The 22,732-nt window shown below is 43.2% G+C and overlaps 2 protein-coding genes across 6 annotated transcripts in view; one reads left to right on the top strand and one right to left on the bottom strand.

Annotated features, from left to right (window-relative positions):
- Nucleotides 1-13,870, bottom strand: part of RCOR1 (REST corepressor 1) — a 38,885-nt gene extending 25,015 nt beyond the window's left edge. For both annotated transcript variants that reach the window (XM_075844260.1, XM_075844262.1), the window contains exons 1-2: nt 13,462-13,870; nt 13,317-13,376 (exon numbers count right to left, since the gene is read on the bottom strand). In XM_075844260.1, the coding sequence (XP_075700375.1) occupies nt 13,317-13,376; nt 13,462-13,633 (232 nt within the window). In that variant the 5' untranslated portion in view covers nt 13,634-13,870. The remainder of the gene's footprint in view (nt 1-13,316; nt 13,377-13,461) is intronic.
- Nucleotides 13,871-13,989: 119 nt separating this feature from the next.
- The window catches only part of ANKRD9 (ankyrin repeat domain 9), a 99,062-nt gene continuing 90,319 nt past the window's right edge, over nt 13,990-22,732 (top strand). For 2 of the 4 annotated variants that reach the window (XM_075843618.1, XM_075843613.1), the window contains exons 1-2: nt 14,024-14,093; nt 16,284-16,338. The gene's annotated coding sequence lies outside the window, so the exon portion shown is untranslated. Of the gene's footprint in view, nt 14,094-14,618; nt 14,660-16,283; nt 16,339-22,732 lie in introns of those variants that run through there. The other 2 variants (XM_075843614.1, XM_075843616.1) reach the window with 2 other exon arrangements.

The raw sequence follows: 22,732 nt of genomic DNA, 5'->3' as shown, positions 1-22,732 counted from the left end.
TCCCCCAGTGCGGACTCAATGCAGTGCCTGATATATGGCAGCCTTTAAGGGTTAAATGCTAGGAAAATTTTATGAGGTTTTTCTCATAGTATTAGGGTCAGTTCACACAAAGTTCTCTGGTGCTGATTTTGACAAGGAAACGGTGTCGGAATCAGCGTAAAAAAAAAACTTCCGAAATCGCCCCCCATTTATTTAATGGGAGTCAGGTATTTTTTTTCCTCAGGCGGCATTTAGCCACTCGCGGGGAAAAAAAGCGGCACGCGCTTTCTTGCCGTAGTGTCCTCCTTTAACCTCCAATTGAAATCAATGGGAGGCAGAAAAAAAAACCTGTGCCGCTCGTTTGAACGTTTTTCGCTTGCGGTCCCTGCATTAGATTCAAAAACCGGGGGCAAGAAATATAAAAAAGCGGCCGTTCAAAATCTGCTTCAAAATTCCTGAAGGAACTCTAAGGGTATGTTCACACGGTTCACAAAATACGGCTGAAAATACGAAGCGGTTTTCAAGGGAAAACAGCTCCTGATTTTCAGCCGTTTTCTAAATCAAAGTAGCGTTTTCACGGCTGTTTTTGGAGCTGTTTTTCTACGGAGTCAATGAAAAACTGCTCCAAAAACGGCTCAAGAAGTGACATGCACTTCTTGTTACGAGGCGTCTTTTTACGTGCCGTTACTTGAAAATGAGGTGTAAAAAAACACCCCGGCGGAACAAAACAAAACGCCGTATTTTCCATTGAAATCAATGGGCAGATGTTTGTAGGCGTTCTGCTTTCTATTTTTCAGCCTTTTTTCATGACATTTACAGCCCGAAAAATGGCTGAAAATAGCCCGTGTGCACATACCCTAAGGCAGATTTTTGCCTGCAAAAAAACTCAGTGTGAACAGAGACTAATAAAGTTTCCAGAGACAGAACTGTCTTATGTAAATAAAGCTTCATCACTGTATAAATATTAGAAAGTTACAGAACTTTTTATAATTTATGTTCTAATTCCTCGCCATTTTCAAGATCTCTGCATGCGGTCAGTGTAAGGCAATATACTCGTTTAAAGCCAGATTTTGAAAACCTGTACCGACCTAATACTTCTCACAGCTGAGGGTTTGCTACAATTTTATCCATCCAGCCTAGACATTAATTTGTGACCTAAACAGTCTGGATTCCGGACCGATACATTGTGTGTTTAGCTCAGAGGATCGTCTAGACTGGATACAATTATAACAAATTAGCTTGAAATAGATGAGGGACTGAAATACAAAGTATATTAGAAAGTAGAACTTGTCATAATTGTTTTAATGTAAAACTGGGAGAAAAAAAAAAAAAAAGTCTTAAAATGGTTCTATGGTTTTATAGGCGAAAGTTAAGGCCTCTTTCAGGCGAGCGTATTTTACATCCATATTCCATCTGTTTTTTCAGACCATATTACGAGATAATGTTAATTATTGAAGCTATTTACATGGGCGCAGAAAATACGTGCGTATTTTACAAACGCGGCACGCACTATAATCCGTACTGCAGATGGAAAATGCCCATTGAAGTCTAGGGATAGTGATTAAAACATGGATGCAGCGGTGTTTGGTCCGAATTGCATCCATTTTTTTTAAAGGGCCTTTCTTAGGTCATTCAATTATTTGTCTAGAAGAGAGTCCATTGGTAATACGGACATGTAACACGGATGCAAAAATCACCGCTATTAGGCTATGTTCACACGGCAAACCAAAAACAACTGTAAAATACAGAGCTGTGTTCAAGGGAAATCAGCCCCTGTGTAACCATGCATGTAAAAGCAGCTCCAAAAACGCTCAAGAAGTGACATGCACTTCTTTTTACGGGGCTTTTTTTACGTAATGATTGAAATCAATGGGCAGATATTTGGAATGGTTCAGCCCTCCGTATTTTCAGCCATTTTTTGGGGCGTGTACAGCCCGACAAATGGCTGAGAATAAGCAGTGTGAACATAACCTTACGATTATACTTGTACGGGGGGGGGGGTTTATACGAGTTTAGTAAAAAGGAAAAATAAAAAACAAATTTGATTTGAACTCGAATGGGGCTGAGCTGCAATACCAGTTACAGCCCACGGACAAGAGCGGCACTGTTCCTTCTTCTAATCTTACACATTCCCTCTAAAAGTCAGTCCATAAGAGTTTTGCATGCTAAAACAAGGACCTTTATGAACGCAGCCACGGTCTATTACATGATCATATCTTTAATATCCTCATGGATAATCCAGTCTTTAAAGAAGTCTAAAGCAATTAAACTTTGCTTGGTGTCGGCAATCCGTACCAAACAGGGGGACTTCCAGCAAAACATGGATTTACCTTTCAACCCTTCCACTGTCTGACAGATGGTCTATAGATCAGAGAGTCCTTGAAAACCTAATTAAGACTAATCAGATGGCGACTACGAATCCAAGACGTGCAGCCATTCTACCAATAAATACAACAGAAGTGTAAGAGTTTTAGGGCGCGATCACACGCGGCGTACCAGCATTGTATTCCCGCAGCGTAAAAATACACAACAGTAATTACAATGTATGCCTATGGGAAAAACATTCTGCAACGCAGAAAGATTTCTCTAGTTCCTGCTTTGCGGAAAAACTTTACAAGGCGGAAATACAATGCAAGTACGACACCTGTGAGCGCACCCTTATGGGGGATAAAACACTTATGGCCAATCCTTAGGATAGGTCATCAATGTGTGATCGGTGGGAGTCCGAACCAGGAGACCCTCACCAATTAGCACAAGTGAATCAATCGACTGCGCTATTGGTTCCGTCAAGAACAACAGAACCCTGTCCCAACGGTGAGAGACGGAAACCACTGGCTAGGCTTCCGCCACCATTGATATCAATGGTGAGGGAAACGGAAGCTTAGGTTTCCGTTTACCTTTCCGTTGAGGGGTTAACCCGACGGAAACCTTCAAAGGGAGGGCAGCGGTGATGTGAACAGGCCCTAAGCTCAGATCCTTCTGGTTACTGACAGATCAACGTGATACCAACTGCTGATTACGTGGACGCTTATCACTCAATAGGAGATAACTACTCAGACTCCAGCAAAGGAAGAGCGAGGGTTTACCTACAGAAACCAATAAAACTGCAGCTTCCATTTAGTTACAAACCTGCCTAACAAAAGGTGAAACTCCTTTTTTTTTGCACTCTCTTCTATCACATAGAGCCCAGTCACACGAGCGTGAATAAGGTCCGTGCGCCGCGCTTGGGAATCACACACAGCACACAGACCCATTCATTTCAATGGGGCCTTTCAGACATGCGTGAGTTTTCACGCAGCGAGAGTCCGCTGCATGTCCTATATTGGTGCGTTTTCACGTACTACGTGCCCATTGAGGTCAATGGGTCCGTGAAAACCACGCAATATAGGACATGCAGTGAGTTTCACGCAATGGACATCCGTGCGTGAAAACTCACGCATGTCTGAGTAGCCCCATTGAAATGAATGTGTCCGTGTGCTGTCCGTTATTTCAACGGACAGCACATGGACGAGGAATACGCTCGTCTGAATGAGCCCCAAGTATAAACATCCATATGACCCAGTAGAAGTAGAATAATCTGACATTCATCACGTTATTTGCAGCAACTGTAAAGTAAAACTAAACCCAGAAATTAATATTAAAAGTACAGAAGGAAATTCTTGCCCCCAGTGTTCGACTCTTCTACATGCTCCTGTGACAATCTTGTAGAAATCTTGCAGAGAACACAGGGTTAATGTGTTTCTGATTCCTCACATTTCTTGTCACCTATAGCAGAGAGAGAGGAGTAGGGAGGGCTCCCGCCGCAGCAGCTGCCACATACTGGCCATACGATAAAGTCGGACAAACCTCAAGATGTCGGGGGAAAGAAAGATCAGGCGTGTTGGATCTTAAGACGCCTGATCCGTTGTTCCTGCGGGAGATCGGCCGCTACCAGACGTCTGGCTGATTATTCCCCTCTTCCCATTGAAAATATAAAACATGTACGCTCGCTAACACAGGGGATAGTTGGTCGCATGTTGGGGGAAGTTTTGTCCAACCACAAATCTGTACTTGTACATGGCACCCATTCAAATAAATTAGTTCGTTAGTCAGCTGATCAGATTCTTATACGACCCGAAAAAAAATGAGAAAAAAAATGGTCGCTTTTTGGCAGCACATCTCTAATGTAGACAAGGGACGTGCGGACGAGCGATCGTATTAACCTGTCCTGTCCACATACCTTCTGATCATTGCTCCATATAAATGGAGCAATCAAGCGCCGATCGACACGCTGTATTGTAAATTTGCCCGTGTAAAATAGCCAGAAGCTACAGATGCGATGGAATCTGCTTCCAAACTACAACTTCAGAGCAGAAAATACCTCGTCCAAGCATTTTGCTGACGCGTCTCGTTCTTTATCTGAAGACCTGCCTGTGCTCTTCCTTATTATAAACCCTCATAAAAAACACACGCATAGGCAGAAGGTGGAGGGAAAAAAAAAAATGACAACAACCCGTTTAATTTGAGTGAGCAGCAGGAAAAACCCTCTAAAAATTAAATATCCTACAAAGACCTTCCAGAGCTCCCGGCGAGAGCGTGACTGTCGCGCCTTCAGGATATTTCTGGGTGTTGAAACATTTTGGGGACATTACAATGCAGAGTTCAGCTCCCGGCCTGTGTTGGTGCCCTCCTGAAGACTATCTGCCATCTGAAATCCTCTCTGCACTAAGGAAATCATGCGTAACGTTCCTGTTTAACGTCACAGTCCAGGACGCTCCGATTGTCAGACCTACATCTGCGGAAGGGACACGGCGTTACAAGGGAAGGGCATTAAAGATCATTTAAAGCTCTTGAGAAGCTCTTCGGGCTTATTTAGACAAACGGGGGGGAAACTCAGACATGAAAATCGGCAGTTTTTCACGTCTGCGTTGTCCCCGTGCGGGCCCCGTTTTCACAGATCCCCATAGACTTGAGTCTATTGAGGCATCTGTGAAAACTGAACAAAATAGGACATCTATTTTTCAACGGACCCTTCACACGGTCCATTGAAACAACGGCCGTGTGAACAGCCCCATTGAAATACATGCGTCCGCGGACATATTCTACGTTCGTCTGAATAAGGCCTTAGTCTGTAGAGGGAACATCCAACCATTCAAGACCAATGACGGCAAAACAGAATAGAGTGTAAAGATCAGTAAATGGGAAACTGAAAGGGGATATTGTAGTAAGATGATGCTGGCACATCCGGCGCCGCTTATCTCCACTAGCAAAAATAAGATCGGTCAGGTCAAAATTCAAGCGGTCAAACCCTTGCACCCCAAAACGTAAAGCATTGGGATATACAAACAAATGACGAAGGTCATTCATCCATCCATGAAACAGCCGGCAATGAAGGACTATGCTCCCAGTCTGCAACACAAAATTACTATTTATATATAAATGCATTATCCCTTGTGTTACAACCGCTAATGGCATTACAGAGTCCGCAGATGTCACAGAGAAATAGATTCAATAATTATACATCTTTCAACCTCCCGCTCCCCCCCCCCCCATATCCCATTACTCTGCTTGTGTAAATTTGGTCATACACTTTATATTCTATATTTAATTAGGATCATAATTTATTTTATTTTTATAGATGTGATCCGCATACATCACTGCATGCTACGAGGACCCCTGAAAAATATCACATTGAGGAAACGTACACAAATGCTGAATTTGGGCCATAGCAGCGAGATGTTAAACATTGCAGCGTGAGTCACGTGACTTCAATGTCCAAAGACTACCACAGGACGTTACGTGGGACTGGGCAAAGATAAAAAGATTCTCTATTTTAAACAATCCCTACTTGTTAGACGGTCCCTTGACAATAACATGATCACAACTATCATCCTACTGCGACCTTGATCAGCTGTAATCTGGCAGTAAATTCACAATATCCCTACAGCGCCACCACAGGTGAAATTAAGTATTACACATTGTCCATTCATATCAATGTGTTGTCTGTGTAATACAGGACAGGACAGGTCCTCCAGAAAGATACTCTCTATGTAACCGCTCTCCCCTCTGGCCAAGAGATGAGCATCCTGAACATGAGACCCCCCTCTATCTCAGAATCCCCTAATAGGGTGTATGGAAATTAGTTTTCAAAACTGGACAATCCCTTTAAAGTAGGTTAATGTCAAACAAATGCAAATTGTATATTTTGTCCAAGAGTACAATAAACAATGAATTTCCATCCATCTTACCTACACACATTAACACTTGTCAGAACTGACAAAATAAAAAAATAAATAAAAAATATCTACACAATAAGAGACGCCGTGCCGCCTGCAGCCGCTGATCTTTCCAGCATTACTGATCTGTACAGAACGACACGATGGCTGCCAATAGGGAGATGTGCTGCCAACAACGATAATATTTTACTTTTTTAAAACTATACGATCAGCAGAACGACGAGCGTTTGCCCGATAATTAGCCTGGGTAAGGGCTCGTCCACATGCTGCAGAATTGCAGCATTTTATCCGTCCATTATTTCGGACTGAAAACACGAAGCAGAGTAGAGTAGCGGCGCACAAATTGACCTGCAGTGCGTATTTTTCGGACCGCAGCACGTCAATTCCTGCTGCGGAATGTGGACAGAAATGCTGCGTTTTTTCAGAGATGTCTCCGTCACCCAGCATTGGGAAAAACGCAGCAATTCACGAACCATTTTCTGCCGTAATAAATGCAGGAAATGGTGCGTTTTAGCCACAGTGGAAGGTCTCAGTTTTTCAACGGAATTGCTGCTGAAATTTTCTGCAGCAATTCCGTCGTGTGTGGACAAGCCCTAAAAGCCCCAATGACAAGAGTCTCCATAACACCGGTGAGAGAGATTACTTAATGCCACAAAATATGGTCAAGGTTTAACCTATTTTGGGCCTTCATGAACAAGTTTTTTGTTCATAAATGTAATTAATTTTTTTCTACTAGAGTACTTGAAGCTGCGATTGTTTGATAGTTTATATAATGCTTTGAAATAATTATTAACCCGTTAGTGACCACCCATTAGTTTTTTTTACGGCGGCCACCAACGGAATAAATAAATTGAGCAGGGAGCCGTTAAAGCTCCCTGCTCTCAGCTACGAGCAGCCCTGCTCTAACGGGTGAGATCGATATTAGTATCGATCGGACACGTTTAACCCCTCAGATGAGGCACGCTCAATAGCGAGCATCTGAGTGGTTTTGGAGAGGTAGGCAGCTGCCTCTCTCACTCCACCGGCCCCCTGCGTGTGATCGCAGAGTGCCGGTGTCTTCTATGGCAGCCGGGGGGCCTAATAAAGGGCCCCAGGTCGGCCACTAGTTATGCCTGCTAGGTCATGCCGGAGGCAGGCAGTAATACACTGCAATACATAAGTATTGCAGTTTATTTTAAAAGCAATCAGACGATCGCAAATTGAAGTCTCCTAGTGGGACAAGTAATAAAAAAAGTTAAAAAAAGGATTAAAAACCCACTTTTTCACCTTACAAAATGCTTTATTATAAAAAAATAAAAAAAAAAGTTAAGTTACACATATTTGGTATCACCGCGTCCGTAAGGACCCCAACTATAAAGTTATTACATTATCTAACCCGCACGGTGAACACCATAAAAAAAACCAAAATAAAACAAACAATGCAAAAATATTTACTTAAAAGTAGAAAAACATACACATCTATATAAATTTGTTATCGTTGCAATCGGAACAACCCACTGAATAAAGTTATTCTGTTATTTATACCACAAGGTAACCGGCGTAAGTTTAGGACACAAAGAGTGTGACGAAATTGCTATTTTTTTTCTATTCCCTCCCCCAAAGAAAATGTTAAATAAATTATACGTACACCAAAATGAGGCTATTAAAAACTACAACTTGTCCCGCAAAAAAACAAGACCTTATACAGCTATGTCAACGCAAAAATAAACAAGTTATAACTCTTTGAATGAGACGATGATAAAACGTAAATAATAGCTTTGTCATGAAGGCCTAAAATAGGCTGGTCACTAAGGGGTTAAAGAGTGTAACCAAAAAGATCAACGTTTTCTTAAAGTAAGCAGGATCAGCAGTCCCCGAGTTGCCCACTTGTACTAATGGCAGCCATTGCAGCGCCCGGAGGGGTGGTCATCCAGCTTTCCACAAGCCCAAAAATCATTACGGATAATCAGTCACACATATGGATGTAAACGTATCTACATGGCAGATAACAGGGAACAATAGGTTAGAATTAAATGCACAACAAATGACGAGAAGTCAGCTTCTAAACGGGAGCGCAGGCCTGTCCATTTCACAAGTTTAGTCACAAGGCCGATTAATCAATTCACACGGACATAGATGCATGTGAACAGTTCAGATCACACGTCATTTACATTTCATCTCGCTTCTTTAAAATTATTTCTCTATGAATCACTCTGTGTATCTCAACAGTAAAAGCTTCAAAGTCCCATCGATTTTAATTGTAAGCATTGCCACACACTGCAGCACAAACAACCCCACAGCCTGATTGAGACCGATAGCTTCCTGGTGCATGAATAAAATGCCTAAACTACAGTAAATACTGACACGAATACGATTATTCAGAAGAGGCAGTAGCAGAGACAGGAGGATTGTAACCCAGCATATTAATACAAATACTACATTCAGAGTCAGTGGGTATCAATCGCCATTGGGAACTGTATCAGTGGCCATCACACAAAGTAGGTTACCAGTGCGGAAAAGAAAAACGCTGTTTTAGGCTAGGGCTAACCTCCCGAAGACAATGCCTCTCCTGTCCGTCTCCCACTTGGTCCTCTAGGAAACCAAACTAGGAAATTATTATAGTAAAATTCCTTTGAACAGGACGGTCATTGTCTAAATATGTACCTTTCCAGGTAGAGACGCAAGTAAGAGAGCCGAAAACAAACTATTAACGCAAAATCTAGCACCATTATCACCACAGCAGTCTCATAACTTGGTCGCTCTTCTCAGTCTTCCAGATTATCACGCTGTTCTGATTTGCAAACAAATACCGAATTACGGGATGCCAGATTAACGGAATCGTACCACAACTGAATTAGACTTTAAAAGGAGTTTTCTGAAACAAAAACGGATGGTCTAGCAGGTGCCTCGTCCCCTGCATTGTTTACGCAGGCACAGCGCCAAACATACGAGCAAGGCTGTGCCGGGTACTGCAGCTCTGCCTCATCTACTTGGATGGGACTAAGCTGCCGCACCAGGCAATTCCGCCGCACAGACGAACCGATGTGTATGTGTAAAGAAGGAATGGACGTGGCACTTGCTGGAGCACCATGGCACCAACTCTGCTGATCAACGGTTGTCAGACTCCTACCGATCAATAGCCGACTAGCATCTTGTAGTAAATGGGCAACTTCTATGGAAATTTAATTCTATAGTTGAAATGGTAATATATAAATATATGGAAATACATAACAGTTTATGGTAAATAGTGAGGGGGTAAGATAAAGAAGAAAAGTCACGACTGCAGACATCACCCCCAGCTCACGCTCAACATATTGTAAAGTAGGCGGTGGGTAGTGTCACAGCTTATAAGAAACACAATGCAGGGGGTGTCTTTGCTGAGAACAAGTGATTGAATCTGTCTTTGCCCAGGCATCCACCATTTGCATAGCTTAAAAGGGTCTCAGTGAAAAGGAAGGAGGGTGGGGGTAATATGTGGAGGCATTAGATAAAGAGTCTGACGCCTAAATAATAGAGAAAGAAAAAAAAATAACTGAATTCTATCCAGCATTATAATGGTTAATATGGTCACCCATGAAAATGCAATGAGCATGGGAGACCGGGTGGTGGGGGGTGGGAATGGGATAAGACATGTGTCTATTAGTCAGTGCACTTCTCAGATACTGCACCTTCCAGCAAAGTCAACACCCTCCACCGACAAAGGTGCTAGACGCCAAGCGCACAGTCAACTCCACTACACCGCACTGGCAGAAAATGCTGTGCAGTCCAGCACGCCAGCTGTTCAATAAGACTGAAAAGCCAAATCAGCGCAGAGATATTATAGAATACATACAAGCAAGATAAAATTCGGAGTCCTTTTTAAGTCCACTACTACAGATATTCCCCAATGGTGCCACACATTAAAATCTGCACAACACATTTATTATGGAGACCTAGGCCAGACAGCAACTTCTGCCGACATGCCACATTGTGGCCTATAGACTGGCACCAAGTCCCCCTCATTCACTCCCTGAGCCAAGCTGCAGTAGTCGGCGACTTAGGAGATCCGTCAACAGCCATACGCTGCAGAAATTGATGCTTTAGAACCGCAGTGCAACATTTTCACTGGTAAACTCATTATTCTCATCCTGTAACTGGAGCTGCATGGCACAAGCAGCCGGCCGTGTGCTCCTGATCCAAAACATTGCAGTGAGGACTATCCGGTCTTCCACAGCTCTGGTCGTGGCTGCATTTTTTTTTTCACTTGCCATTCCTTTTCTGAACAGTAGGTGCGAAGATATTAACCCCCCCCCCCCCCCCATTTCATTTTTACCTATATACAAATTGGCAATTCCCTTTCTTTTACTGCAATTTTAAAGTATTGGACCTTCTCCCCTCTAGTCCTGACGCGCACCGACCCCCTCCCCCCTACACAGGATAACCTAACATCCAATCTTTCAAAATCCCAGAAAATTGTGGAGGTTTTTACTTCCAAAAGAATACAAGTTATTGAAATCAACGCTCTTGGGCCCCCGGTCCAAAATCTATCCCCTCCTCCCCCAACTACGACATTGCATTTATGATGGAGGAACTAGTTGTCCCCTCAGGCACCAGGTGCGCCTCCACAGCCTCTGCCCCCCTCCTTTTAGTTAGGATTGCAACTGACTGCAGTGATATAATGCACAAACAGCTAGACAGGTCAGAGGTTCGGGATCCTAAGAAAGCTGGGTGCACTTTTAGATACAAATTGCTACTTTTACAGATCATTTATGGCTACTTATTTACAAAATGTATCCAAAATAATACAAACACAATAATAAAACATTGCAGTAAATCAAACAAACACGTTACGTACACAGCAAAGCTGAAAAAAAACTACAATATGCTGCTCTCGTCTTTTCTATGTTTACACCTCTCCCTTCCCCCCTCTATCATGATGCCCATCGTCTTGTCTTGCATAACTCTGGTGGTGGCATGTCTGCCGGGCACAGTTCCTGGCCTGATAATATCTCCCTTAACAGAAGGGGAAGTTGATTTTTGTTTTTAAATTATTATTCAATTGGTTTATAAACACAGAATTGATATAAGTAGCAATAGATATAAAAGGGGATTTTTTTTTGGACTGCGCCCCCTGCTGTCCACATATGGGATTTCATTAAGGTAACAGGCAGCTGCAGCCTGGCAGCAAGTGCTGGAGAGTTTGAGGCTACCACCCTGCTTGCCTCTTTAAGACTTTTGCTCACGTTAATGTACTTTGTATCAGAAATTCCTTCTATGGTTCCAACAATCGATACAAAGTATACAGATAACAAACAAACCCATAACCAGCAATTTAAAGAGATTCATAACCCCGGTATTGGTGCCCTCATAAAGAAGACAGCATGGTATATGTGACAGCTGCAGGGTGGCATCAAGGGTTCTGGCTGCCGTCTTGTCACAGAACTTTATATAAACGTAATCACGCCCATCCCTTTATATTCTACAATCACATTTTTAAAAACTACATTCGGCTGTCCCCTAGTATGATCTGTTCCTGGGAAAGCTGGGTGAGAACAAATATAGATTTCACTGGAGCTCCAAGAGTTGACTCAGCTTTCCCAGACGCCTGAAAGGCAAATCCGCCTACATGTGCAATGACCAACCCCACTCTCTTACCGCTAACTAGGCGGACTGAAGGCTCAGGAATCTAAAGCGGAGATATAATAGTGGTCATAACAGGTTGTCTTTCCCAAAAATAGGTATCATTAAGAAATAAGTAACTACAAATTTTAACAATATGATAGAAAAGGACATCGTAAGAAACAACTTAATTTATTTAGAAGACAACTTGTTCTTTTGCGGCCTTTGTGGAGGGGGGGTTTGAACGCCAATTTCTATTCCATGGCACATATACATATATCAGCAGCAACGTGTAGCTACAAGGGAGAGAAGGGTGGTCATCCAGCTATTCCAGATCCCTTAGCCTCACAGATACAAGGGGGTGAATAGATAGTCACCCAGGTTTCCCATACTCCAAGACCTCACAGCCATAAGGGAGAGAATGGTAGTTACCCAGCTTTTCCAGAAACCTAAGCAGGTAAATTTGATGCTTACAAGTCTAAGAAAGCTGGGTGACTACCCTTCTCTTCAGTAGTTATGAGGCTCAGGAACCTGGGAAAGCTGGATGACTACTCTCATAGCTACAAGGGTCAGGAAACTGGATAATCTGGGTGACTACCCTTCACTCCCTTATAGCTATGAGGCTGAAGAGTCTGGGAAAGTTGGGCGACTACCCATCTTTTTCTTAAAGCTATGAGACTCAGGATGGAATAGTTGGGACACTACCCATTCATTTCCTTGTAGCTATAATGGTCAGATATCCAGAAAGATGGGTGACTGCCCTTTTACAGGTATGAGGCTAAGGAGTTTGGGAAAGATGGATGACTTCCATCTCTTCCTAAAAGCTGAGACTCCAGAGCCTGGGAAAGCTGGGTGACTACTCTCTCCCTTATATCTATGAAATCTAGGAGCCTGGGTGACTACTCTCTCCCTTATATCTATGAAATCCGGGAGTCTGGGAAAGCTGGGTGACTACTCGCTCCCTTATATCTATGAAATCCAGGAGCCTGGGAAAGCTGAGTGACTACTCTCTCCCTTATATCTATGAGGGCCAGGGGTCTGGGAAACCTGGGTGACTACTTGCTCCCTTATATCAGAGACACAGGAGTCAAGGAAAGCTGGGTGACTACTTACTCCCTTATATCTATGAGACACAGGAGTCTGGGAAAGCTGGGTGACTACTCTCTCCCTCATATCTATTAAATCCAGGAGTCTGGGAAAGCTGGGTGACTATATTCTCCCTAGCAGTTACACATTGCTAAAATATTAACACATCCCCCCCATAAAACACGGCAGTGACTGCTCTCATCATCTCCCCCTGCTATTCTACATCTGAACACTAGGTGCAAGGAGAAAAAAAAAAGTTGTTTTTTCATTTAATTCTCTTTCTTAATGCAAAAAAAAAAAAATGTCCCATAATAAACAAGTCACCGAGGAGCCTGGCAATGCCCCCTCCCCACACGATGCCCTCTTATAATGGGCACATGCGATGAGGATTGGCAGCTGGCAGGCAGTGCTGGGAGTTTGAGGCTACCACCACCCGCAGCACAATAGTGCAGAACTTACCCTGGTCATACTCTGGCACCACAGCCTGGTACTGACTGCCCACTCTCATGCCCCCGCCACCTGGAAGAGAGGACAGGGAGAGGGTGAAGGCTGGGGTCCGGGGCATATTTCTGGGGGAGGGGGTAGTTCGAGGCTACCACCTTACCGTGCTCATCATCGCTGGACGAGGTCGAGCTGCTGCCTTCTTCCCACGAGTTGCTGCCATTGCCATTCTGACTCTGACTCTGAGCCGTCAAACTTTTGCTGCTGGCAGCGACATTTCTGCCCCTCCTTTTGCCCGAGCCCTCTGCCCCCTTCTCTATCATGGCTGCTGGCATTTAAAGGGGCGCTCCTCTGAGGTAAAAAATAAAATAAAAAAAATGGGTAACGCAGTAATCACCAGGTGTGAAGTATTATTCTAAAATATACAATAATCCCGGTGGGATACAGATGAGAAGTCCGCCGTTTGTCGCCGACGCCACCGGTGCTCGTTCGAGTCACCCACAAAACAAGCGACAACTTTCCCGTCACATCGCCGCCCGCACTAAAGCCACACTCTGCCTCACAGCCACAGAGGCTGAGGCAACCTAACGCACTGCTCCACCTATTCCCGCCTTTCCAAGATCCCTATTGGGCGCTGGAGAATTTTGGAAGGAGATCTCGCTTTCTATTGGCTAAAGGTGCCGTCGGTCAAAAATAGCCGGCGCTTCCGTTTGTCTGAGTTTGGTTGAGGCGCAGCTCCTCTCTTCTCTTGTACGTGGGTTTGGGGTTTGCAATCTCTACGCCCCTTGATATCAGGTTCTTTTTTTTATTATTATTGTGAGGGGTTTTCTTTGAAATGATGAGGACGTAGTCCAACAGTTGAATGAAACTCACTGGGAAACCTTGAGGAAAGGAGACAAGGAGGCTATGTCGGGTGTAGGAGAGACTTTGTAAGGAATAAAAAGAATTAGAAGTAAGGGGACTATTTTTTTGCTCACTGTGGCGGAAGGATACTCGGAGCAGACTTCTTTATTCCTTAATATAATAAATAGCAAAGAGTGATAAATGGATGATGAGAGTTATTATTAAGGGTTGGAGGAGTGGAGGGGGGGTGAAGTTTCAGATAGGGGGGGGTGAAAATAATTTAGCATGTCAAGCAGTGAAGGGTTATTATTCTAAGCTGAGGCTCACACACTTGCATTAGGCAGGGCTGGAAAATCAGTCATCAACTTGCAACTTGTGGAATGATCACATTTGCAGCTGCAGAACCTCCTTTTCCTGGGAGAGATTTTTTTTTTACATTTCTTTTTATCAGAATTTTGCATTTTTCACATGTAATATTCATAAGGAAGCGTAGGTGACAACACGTGCCTCATACAAAGGTAATAAAGAAGATAAGAGATAAAAAAAAAATATATAGTTACATTTGCTTTGCACGAATTTTGAGCAGGACTATGATTGACGTCTCCGCTCCCTAAGATGTTCTGCAGCTTCTGTTGACCTTCGTGCGAAGTCCTTTAAATGACAAGGCGCTCCCCAGGACATAAGTCCTTGATTCGCTTTCTTTTGTAAAGTGGGTATAAAAAAAATAATAATTATATCTGGTTCTGGGAAAGCTGGGTGGCAAGCAAAATGGCCGGGCAAATATGCAGTGTTACATTTGGCTCGGTGACTCTACCGTCCAGCGTGCACTGGCGTGGTCCCAGGACAGATCAGGTGGGGGATTGGATTTGGAGTGACACTTTGCTGCAGGAAAGTTGGGTGACTACTCTTGAAGGCAGTGGTGTAGCTGGCGGGGTGAGGTAGTCACAGACTATTCCGGGTATTTAGAGACAGGACTAAGGCAGCGAGTTGAATCTTTGCCCCAAGGGCAGGAACTCCTAGCTACCACTCTGCCCTTAGTAACTGGATTGGCGGCCATATTGGTTGTCACCCAGCGTAAACAGATATCAATAAAACGAAGGAATGGCTGAACAACTGCTTGACGGAAAACAATGACTTGTAGACTTTTAGGTGGAAGAACCCTGCAATATGATCTATAGAAGCTGCGGAACATCTTTAAAGAGCTGACTTCTATTTACTGCAAATTTTCTTTAAATTTGGGTGGACATTTCCTTTAAGGATCCAGCAATAAGGTCAATGGAAGTGAAGGACATCACAGGGAGCTAAGGGCGACTCAACGACTTGCATTTACTGGGTGGGGGGTGGTATTTTAGGGGGATAGACCTGTTCTAGTTTTGGGCAGGACTTCACTAAGGATGATTGACAGCTCAGCTGCCTAAGATGTTCTGCAGCTTCTGGTGAGCTTTTTGCAGGACCCTTTAAGTGCATTCATTTTGCTAGAATGACCCAAATAAATAGGCTAAGAAAAAAACCGAGCGCTCCACCCAGGGCAGCCTGTTCCCTGCTGCTCGGCTCCTCTGGGACATTGCAAGCCTTTATAATGGAAGGTGCTCTGTGCCAGCAGCCAGGAATTACCCCCCCCCCTCTCTCAATGGACAATTGTCTGCCACGCTCCAGCCCATACACCCCTGCCATGCACTTTCTGCGCAGTTTAACCCTTTATTGTATTGCCACGCTTCAGGTTTTTTAGTGGAGCCTTCTGGGTGGGTGTGGGGCACAGTGGTCTCAATAGATCTCCCTACGCCTGGAGGGGGGTAAGGACTCCATTGCGGTAAGGACACAGTGTGATGCTAATCAAACGGGCCATTGTGTGCAAAGTGGCCTCGTCACATCGGATTCAATAGTCCAGTCCTTAGAAATTCTTTTTAGAAATTTATATCTGCAACTGAGAAATCTGGGTGACAACCGATATGGCGGCCATTACAGGTCAGGACTCCTGAGCAGCATCTTCACCTAATCACTGGAGGGGGTAACCGCCATATAAATGGAAAGATACCGTTCAGGATCCTGGGAAAGATGGGTGACATTTTTTTTTGTTAGGTGTTATATTGGTTATAGCCCAGCTTTCCTCTGAACACGACTGTTTCTCTTTTCTTTTGTCAGCACAGAAACAAAAACCACGTAGATGTGAAGCTAGTCTGAACGTGGCGCTGACAAGGTAATTGCTAATCAACACCTCAGACATTCGCATATGTAAATACAAGAACGTTTATACAAACTGCCAATAATCAAATATCCATGGGGACAACTCAACTGCCCCCCATGGGGAGAAACTGGACAGGTTGGATTTTTATCTGTCTGATGCTTTGTTTGCCCAGGGATAAGCGGCGCCTCGCAGAGCCTGCTAGCCGCTTATCTCTTATCATAGAAATAACTATGGATATGTGGTAAATGTTTATTGCAGGAACCCTTTTTAAGTCACGGGCTGAGTCTGGTATTGCAAAAGAGCAGACCATTTGTTCTAAGCTCATACATATGGAGTTGCCGCTTTGAGTGCTGTTGGTAAGGGACTGTTTCCACAAAGCGACTGCCTTTCTATCATTACACATAACGAGCGGAACATGCTCACAATGGAGGCTGAACGCTCCGTTTCAGGCATCATTGATTGGGCCTCCTTTATCAAAACTGGCCTGTTGCCCATAGCAACCAATCAGAGCTCAACTTTCATTTCATAAATGTCTCTGGATAAAATGAAAGCTGCGCTGTGATTGGTTGTAAAAGCTTTTTTTTAAATCCAGAGATATTTATAAAATGAAAGTTGAGCTCTGATTGGTTACCATAGGCAACAATGCCCATTTTCATAAAGGAGGCCATTGTTGTTCAGCGTTTAGAAATGGCGGACCAGGTTATTAAAGGGAAAGTGTGGTAAAAGGAAAAAAAAAACCTGGAGTTTCCAAATTTCAAGGCGTTTTCTGAATTTATGTAAATAAAGCCTAATTATTGTATAATCATTTACTTTGGCTTTTTAATGCCTCAACATTTCAAGATCTCTGCTTTCTGTCAGTGAATAGAAACACAAGATGCTAGCATTCAGAGGATGAAAGCCTGTCATGATCATGTCCAAATGATACATGGGCGCCTCATTACAAATGTTTTCGTTCACAGGCAGCAAGCACAAAGCTATGTAATGGACAGGTACCATTTGGCAAACATGTGCGGTGCCACCAGTGCGATCGTGTTAGATTGCACTGTCATATCGCGAGGCACCTAATGTATCTTCATGGCAGTGATCTCCAACCCGTGGCTCTACAACTGTTGTGAAGCTGCAACTCCCAGCATACATGTTTTCTAGACATGCTGGGAGTTATTGTTTTACAACAACTGGAAGTTGGATATCATTGCCCTATCGCATAAAATTCTATGTGTACGTGCGATTTTTATTTGACTGTGATATCACCATTTGGAGTAATCGCAAATCGGGTGTGTTTTTTTTCCTTATACGGTTTATATTGAAATTGCGTTCGATATATAAGTCGCCATAGAGCGCGTGGCTGAGTAAAAGAAATGTCTAGTATGCTCCATGTCGAGTTGCGCCACATATATATTGGATCGGCCGCCATCTTGATTAATTTGCAGCAACTTGTTCTCCCTTTGTGACGGCTTGATCGAACACCGTGCCCCGAGGTTTAGGAAGGGATCTGTCAATCTGAGCTGATCTACTAGGATTACATGCAGTTTCTTATCGGGTCAGGTAAGAAATGTACAAGATATATGTAGATGCGATGTCTGACATATATAAGGCGGATTTCAGCTCTGTAAGCGCCAGTGTTCGGGAGGTCAAACTGCATTTCTTCTTCTTCTTCTCTCAAGCAGAAATAGACCGACTTCCTGTGCAGTGTGAGGATCCTGCCGAGGACTATTCCACCCCCTAAGGTGACATTGCTGAGCTATCCCTGAGCGTATACTGTATGCAGCTGTCCCCAGCAGACTGCCAGGGGTTAACGCTTGCAAGACGCATGAACTGCAGATTTAAGATGTTATTTGTTCTCGGTAAACATGGTAATGATCGGATGAGTGATTGACTTTCTGGCAGTGGAGGGGTTAAAGCCGCTGTTTACTGTAAAGTCAAATGAGAGGAAACATATGGAGCAGTTTAGCGGAGATAATCTCGGAGTTACACTTCAGTATTGCCCCCGTGAACGTGTCGTATAGGCGGCAGATTCTGATTGGTCTGATTTAGGATTAAGCGCTGGACATTTTTTATCAGAATTCCTTATGTCGGGGCTGCGATTAATATGTTTTAATTGAAGAGCGATTCCAAGAAGTCCCAGTGACAGATGCAGCACTGCCCTTTCCGGACTTGACCTGTAGTCGCGCTCATCCTGAGCTTCCTGGTTCATGAATAGAATGCCAGACCAGCGGTAAAGACTGACACAGAGGTTACGGGAGAAGGAGCAGGAGGAGAACACAGATTTTTATGCTATTTAGGTTGTATAGAAAAATTTGTGACAACTCCTATGAGCACTGAACACATCATGCTATCACCCAAAAAATATTTTTCGACCAATAGACCTTCACCACATACCGGTGAAGTGTCCGATTCTTCAATGGTCTATTTATGTAAAAATAAACCTTACCAGATTTTTGCCTGAATCTGTTATCTAATGAGGTTTTCAATTTTTATCTAAATCCTAAATAAATAACTTGCGTGACATTTTCAAAATCTCTGCTTGCTATCCGTTAATGAAAACATTCCTGTTTACATCAAAAGATTGAATATTCATACAGACTGAATACTTCTCACAACTGAGGGTTTGCTACAATTGTATCCAGTCTAAACAATCCTCTGTGAGCTAAAACCAGCAGCAGTACGAATCTCTGTCGAGAGTTTGCTGCAATGTATCAGTGCAGGTAACCTGTATCCGCTTGAAATCTCGACTGTTTAACTCACATATAATTGTCTAAGCAAACCCTCAGCTTTGAGAAGTATAAGGTCCCTTTTGGTTTGTCAGCTTCTGGATATAAACGGAAGTGGTCCCATTCACTGACAGCAAGCAGATATCTGGAAATTGGTGGAGAATCAAATACTGGGTATATTAGAAACATTTAGAACGTTTTATTACATAATACTTAATCCTTATTTGTACTTTGTGCTTCGGATGTCATCTTTCTTCAGTTTCTCAGACAGGAAGTAGCACTCACGCAACTGTCTTGTCAGTCACACGGTCCCTTAGAGGGTCCTCCTCATTTTTGGAGATTTGAGCATAAACTGTTCAGAATATTTTGTCTTGGGGGTATACAATAGCATTGCAACCTTTATTTTTATACTTCTGTTCCAGATCTAAGACATGGACAGTGAATTGAATCAACAAGTGGGTGGAGAAGCTAGCTACTTCCTCCCTCACTGATATCACCAATGAAATCTACTTCCAGGGGTCACGGTGTAACTATATGGCGTGCAAAGTGAGCAGTGGCACTCAGAGCCTGATGGGCCCCAAAGGCCCCTCTGCCACATACCAAGATACTAGTATTATAAGACACATGGTAGGTGGGGGCCCTGTTACAGATTTTATATTGGGGCCCGGGAGCTTCAAGTTACGCCTCTGTACACATCCCCAGATTCCTAAAAAAAAACAAAAACTCTATAGGCTATAAATTCTGGCGTCCGCTCTGGTCTGTGGGACTCCTCCCTGATAGGCACATATACGTTAGGTCACTGATATAATTCTATACGCCATATCTACATGTGACAATAAGTTATAAATAACCGGCAATGACGCCTTGTGTCAGGGATATCAGATAAGCAGCAGTAATATAAGAAACCTTGGTACTTGTATAGTGAAGGAAGGACACTGCGCTATAAAGCCTAGTTCACACAATGCAGATTTTTCATAATTTATTTTTTTTAGGTCAAAACCAGAATTGGATCCAGGAGGGGAGACCTATAAGTCCTTCCTTTTATATATTTATTTTGTTTAAGTTTACTTCCTGGTATTGGCTGAAAAAAATGCATGCAAAATCTGCAGTGTGTGAAGAAGACCAAAAAACTAAAACTTACCCAAGTTCATATATACCTCATTGTCCATATGTGTCCAGTAAACGTTAAACCAGCTGGATATACCGAAATCCGCAAATATACTGCAATGTCTACTAAAGTATGCTGTGAGTCCCCGGTACATTATTGTATATCCACTCCAATGGTGCCCCCCATGGTCGCTTATTGATAGCTCAAATTTATAAAGCGAGAATCCCCAGCACAGCCCCCCCCCCCCCCCCCAGACCTGAGCCTAGGGGTAGCCCTGCTGTCCAGTATAGGGGACTGCGCAGTGGCCTTTTTTAGTGTCTGTTCAGCCTCATGTACACAACTGTTCAAAAGTTTAGGGTCACTTAAAAATTTCCTTATTTTTGAAAAAAGCACAGTTCTTTTCAATGAAGATAACATTAAATTAATCAGAAACACTCTATACATTGTTAATGTGCTAAATGACTATTCTAGCTGCAAACGTCTGGTTTTTAATGTAATATCTACATAGGTGTATAGAGGCCCATTTCCAGCAACCATCACTCCAGTGTTCTAATGGTACATTGTGTTTGCTATCTGTGTTAGAAGGCTAATGGATGTTTAGAAAACACTTGAAAACCCTTGTGCAATTATGTTAGCACCGCTGTAAACAGTTTTGCTGTTTAGAGGAGCTATAAAACTGACCTTCCTTTGAGCTAGTTGAGAATCTGGAGCATTACATTTGTGGGTTCGATTAAACTCTCCAAATGGCTAGAAAAAGAGAGAGCTTTCATGTGAAACTCGACAGTCTATTCTTGTTCTTAGAAATGAAGGCTATTCCATGCGAGAAATTGCTAAGAAACTGAAGATTTCCTACAACGGTGTGTACTACTCCCTTCAGAGGACAGCACACACAGGCTCTAACCAGAGTAGAAAGAGAAGTGGGAGGCCCCGCTGCACAACTGAGCAACAAGACAAGTACATTAGAGTCTCTAGTTTGAGAAATAGACGCCTCACAGGTCCTGAACTGGCAGCTTCATTAAATAGTACCCGCAAAACGCCAGTGTCAACGTCTACAGTGAAGAGGCGACTCCGGGATGCGGGCCTTCAGGGCAGAGTGGCAAAGAAAAAGCCATATCTGAGACTGGCTAATAAAAGGAAAAGATTAATATGGGCAAAAGCTCAGACATTGGACAGAGGAAGATTGGAAAACAGTGTTATGGACAGACGAATCGAAGTTTGAGGTGTTTGGATCACACAGAAGAACATTTGTGAGACGCAGAACAACTGAAAAGATGCTGGAAGAGTGCCTGACGCCATCTGTCAAGCATGGTGGAGGTAATGTGATGGTCTGGGGTTGCTTTGCTGCTGGTATAGTGGGAGATTTGTACAAGGTAAAAGGGATTGTGAATAAGGAAGGCTATCACTCCGCAACGCCATGCCATACCCTGTGGACAGCGCTTGATTGGAGCCAATTTCATCCTACAACAGGACAATGACCCAAAGCACCTCCAAATGATGCAAGAACTATTTAGGGAAGAAGCAGGCAGCTGGTATTCTATCTGTAATGGAGTGGCCAGCGCAGTCACCAGATCTCAACCCCATAGAGCTGTTGTGGGAGCAGCTTGACCGTATGGTACGCAAGAAGTGCCCATCAAGCCAATCCAACTTGTGGGAGGGGCTTCTGGAAGCATGGGGGGAAATGTCTCCCGATTACCTCAGCAAATTAACAGCTAGAATGCCAAAGGTCTGCAATGCTGGAATTGCTGCAAATGGAGCATTCCAAGACCAAAGCAAAGTCTGAAGGAGAAAATCATTGTTTCTAACCTTGTCAATGTCTGGACTATATTTTCTAGTCATTTTGCAACTCATTTGATAAATATAATTGTGAGTTTTCATGGAAAACACAAAATTGTCTGGGTGACCCCAAACTTTTGAACGGTAGTGTAAATAAAGATCAATCATTGTATTTTGGAATCTTGTACAACTTTCTAATGTACTTTATACTATTGAGTGCTGTGCGCCAGTTTTCTGCCGGAAAAAGTAGCATATTTTGGTGCAGGCCTATTTTGCGCCAAAAATCAAATTTATTTTTTCCAATTTTACACCACTTCTACTACTTCTCTTAAAAAAGCGGACGACTTCGTAGGAGCGACTTGACAGCTACACTATAATTTACGTCAGATATTGGCATAAATTATAGCGGAAATCAACCCCAGTTTGCAACTGCCATAGATTGCAGTTTCTGGCGCATAGACCCCCCAGGGTGTACCAAATGACGTGCGCTTTTTAATAAACTTAGCGAACCTTAATCCAGTAGGCTTCTGTTTCAGACGCCAGTCTTACTCAATTCCCCCCCTTTGTGTTTCAATTTGTCATTCCAATTTTCACGTTTTCTGCTTGCGGTCAGTGAATAGAAACATTCATTGTTTATATTTCGGTTTCCTCAAATTATATTCATTGTATAATGAAAACGTTTACAATTTTCTAATATACTTTGTATCAATTCTTCACGGTTTTCAAGATCTCTGCTTTATTACATGTGAACCTTCATTGTTTACAGTACTTCGAGACGGAAAACTGTTTGATCACACAGGTGCATTGCTTGTTA

Source organism: Rhinoderma darwinii, chromosome 12 (genome assembly GCF_050947455.1).
Source record: "Rhinoderma darwinii isolate aRhiDar2 chromosome 12, aRhiDar2.hap1, whole genome shotgun sequence".
Taxonomy (NCBI): domain Eukaryota; kingdom Metazoa; phylum Chordata; class Amphibia; order Anura; family Rhinodermatidae; genus Rhinoderma; species Rhinoderma darwinii.
The sequence above is the reverse complement of the archived record's forward strand: the minus strand, read 5'-3'. Positions and strand labels throughout refer to the sequence as shown.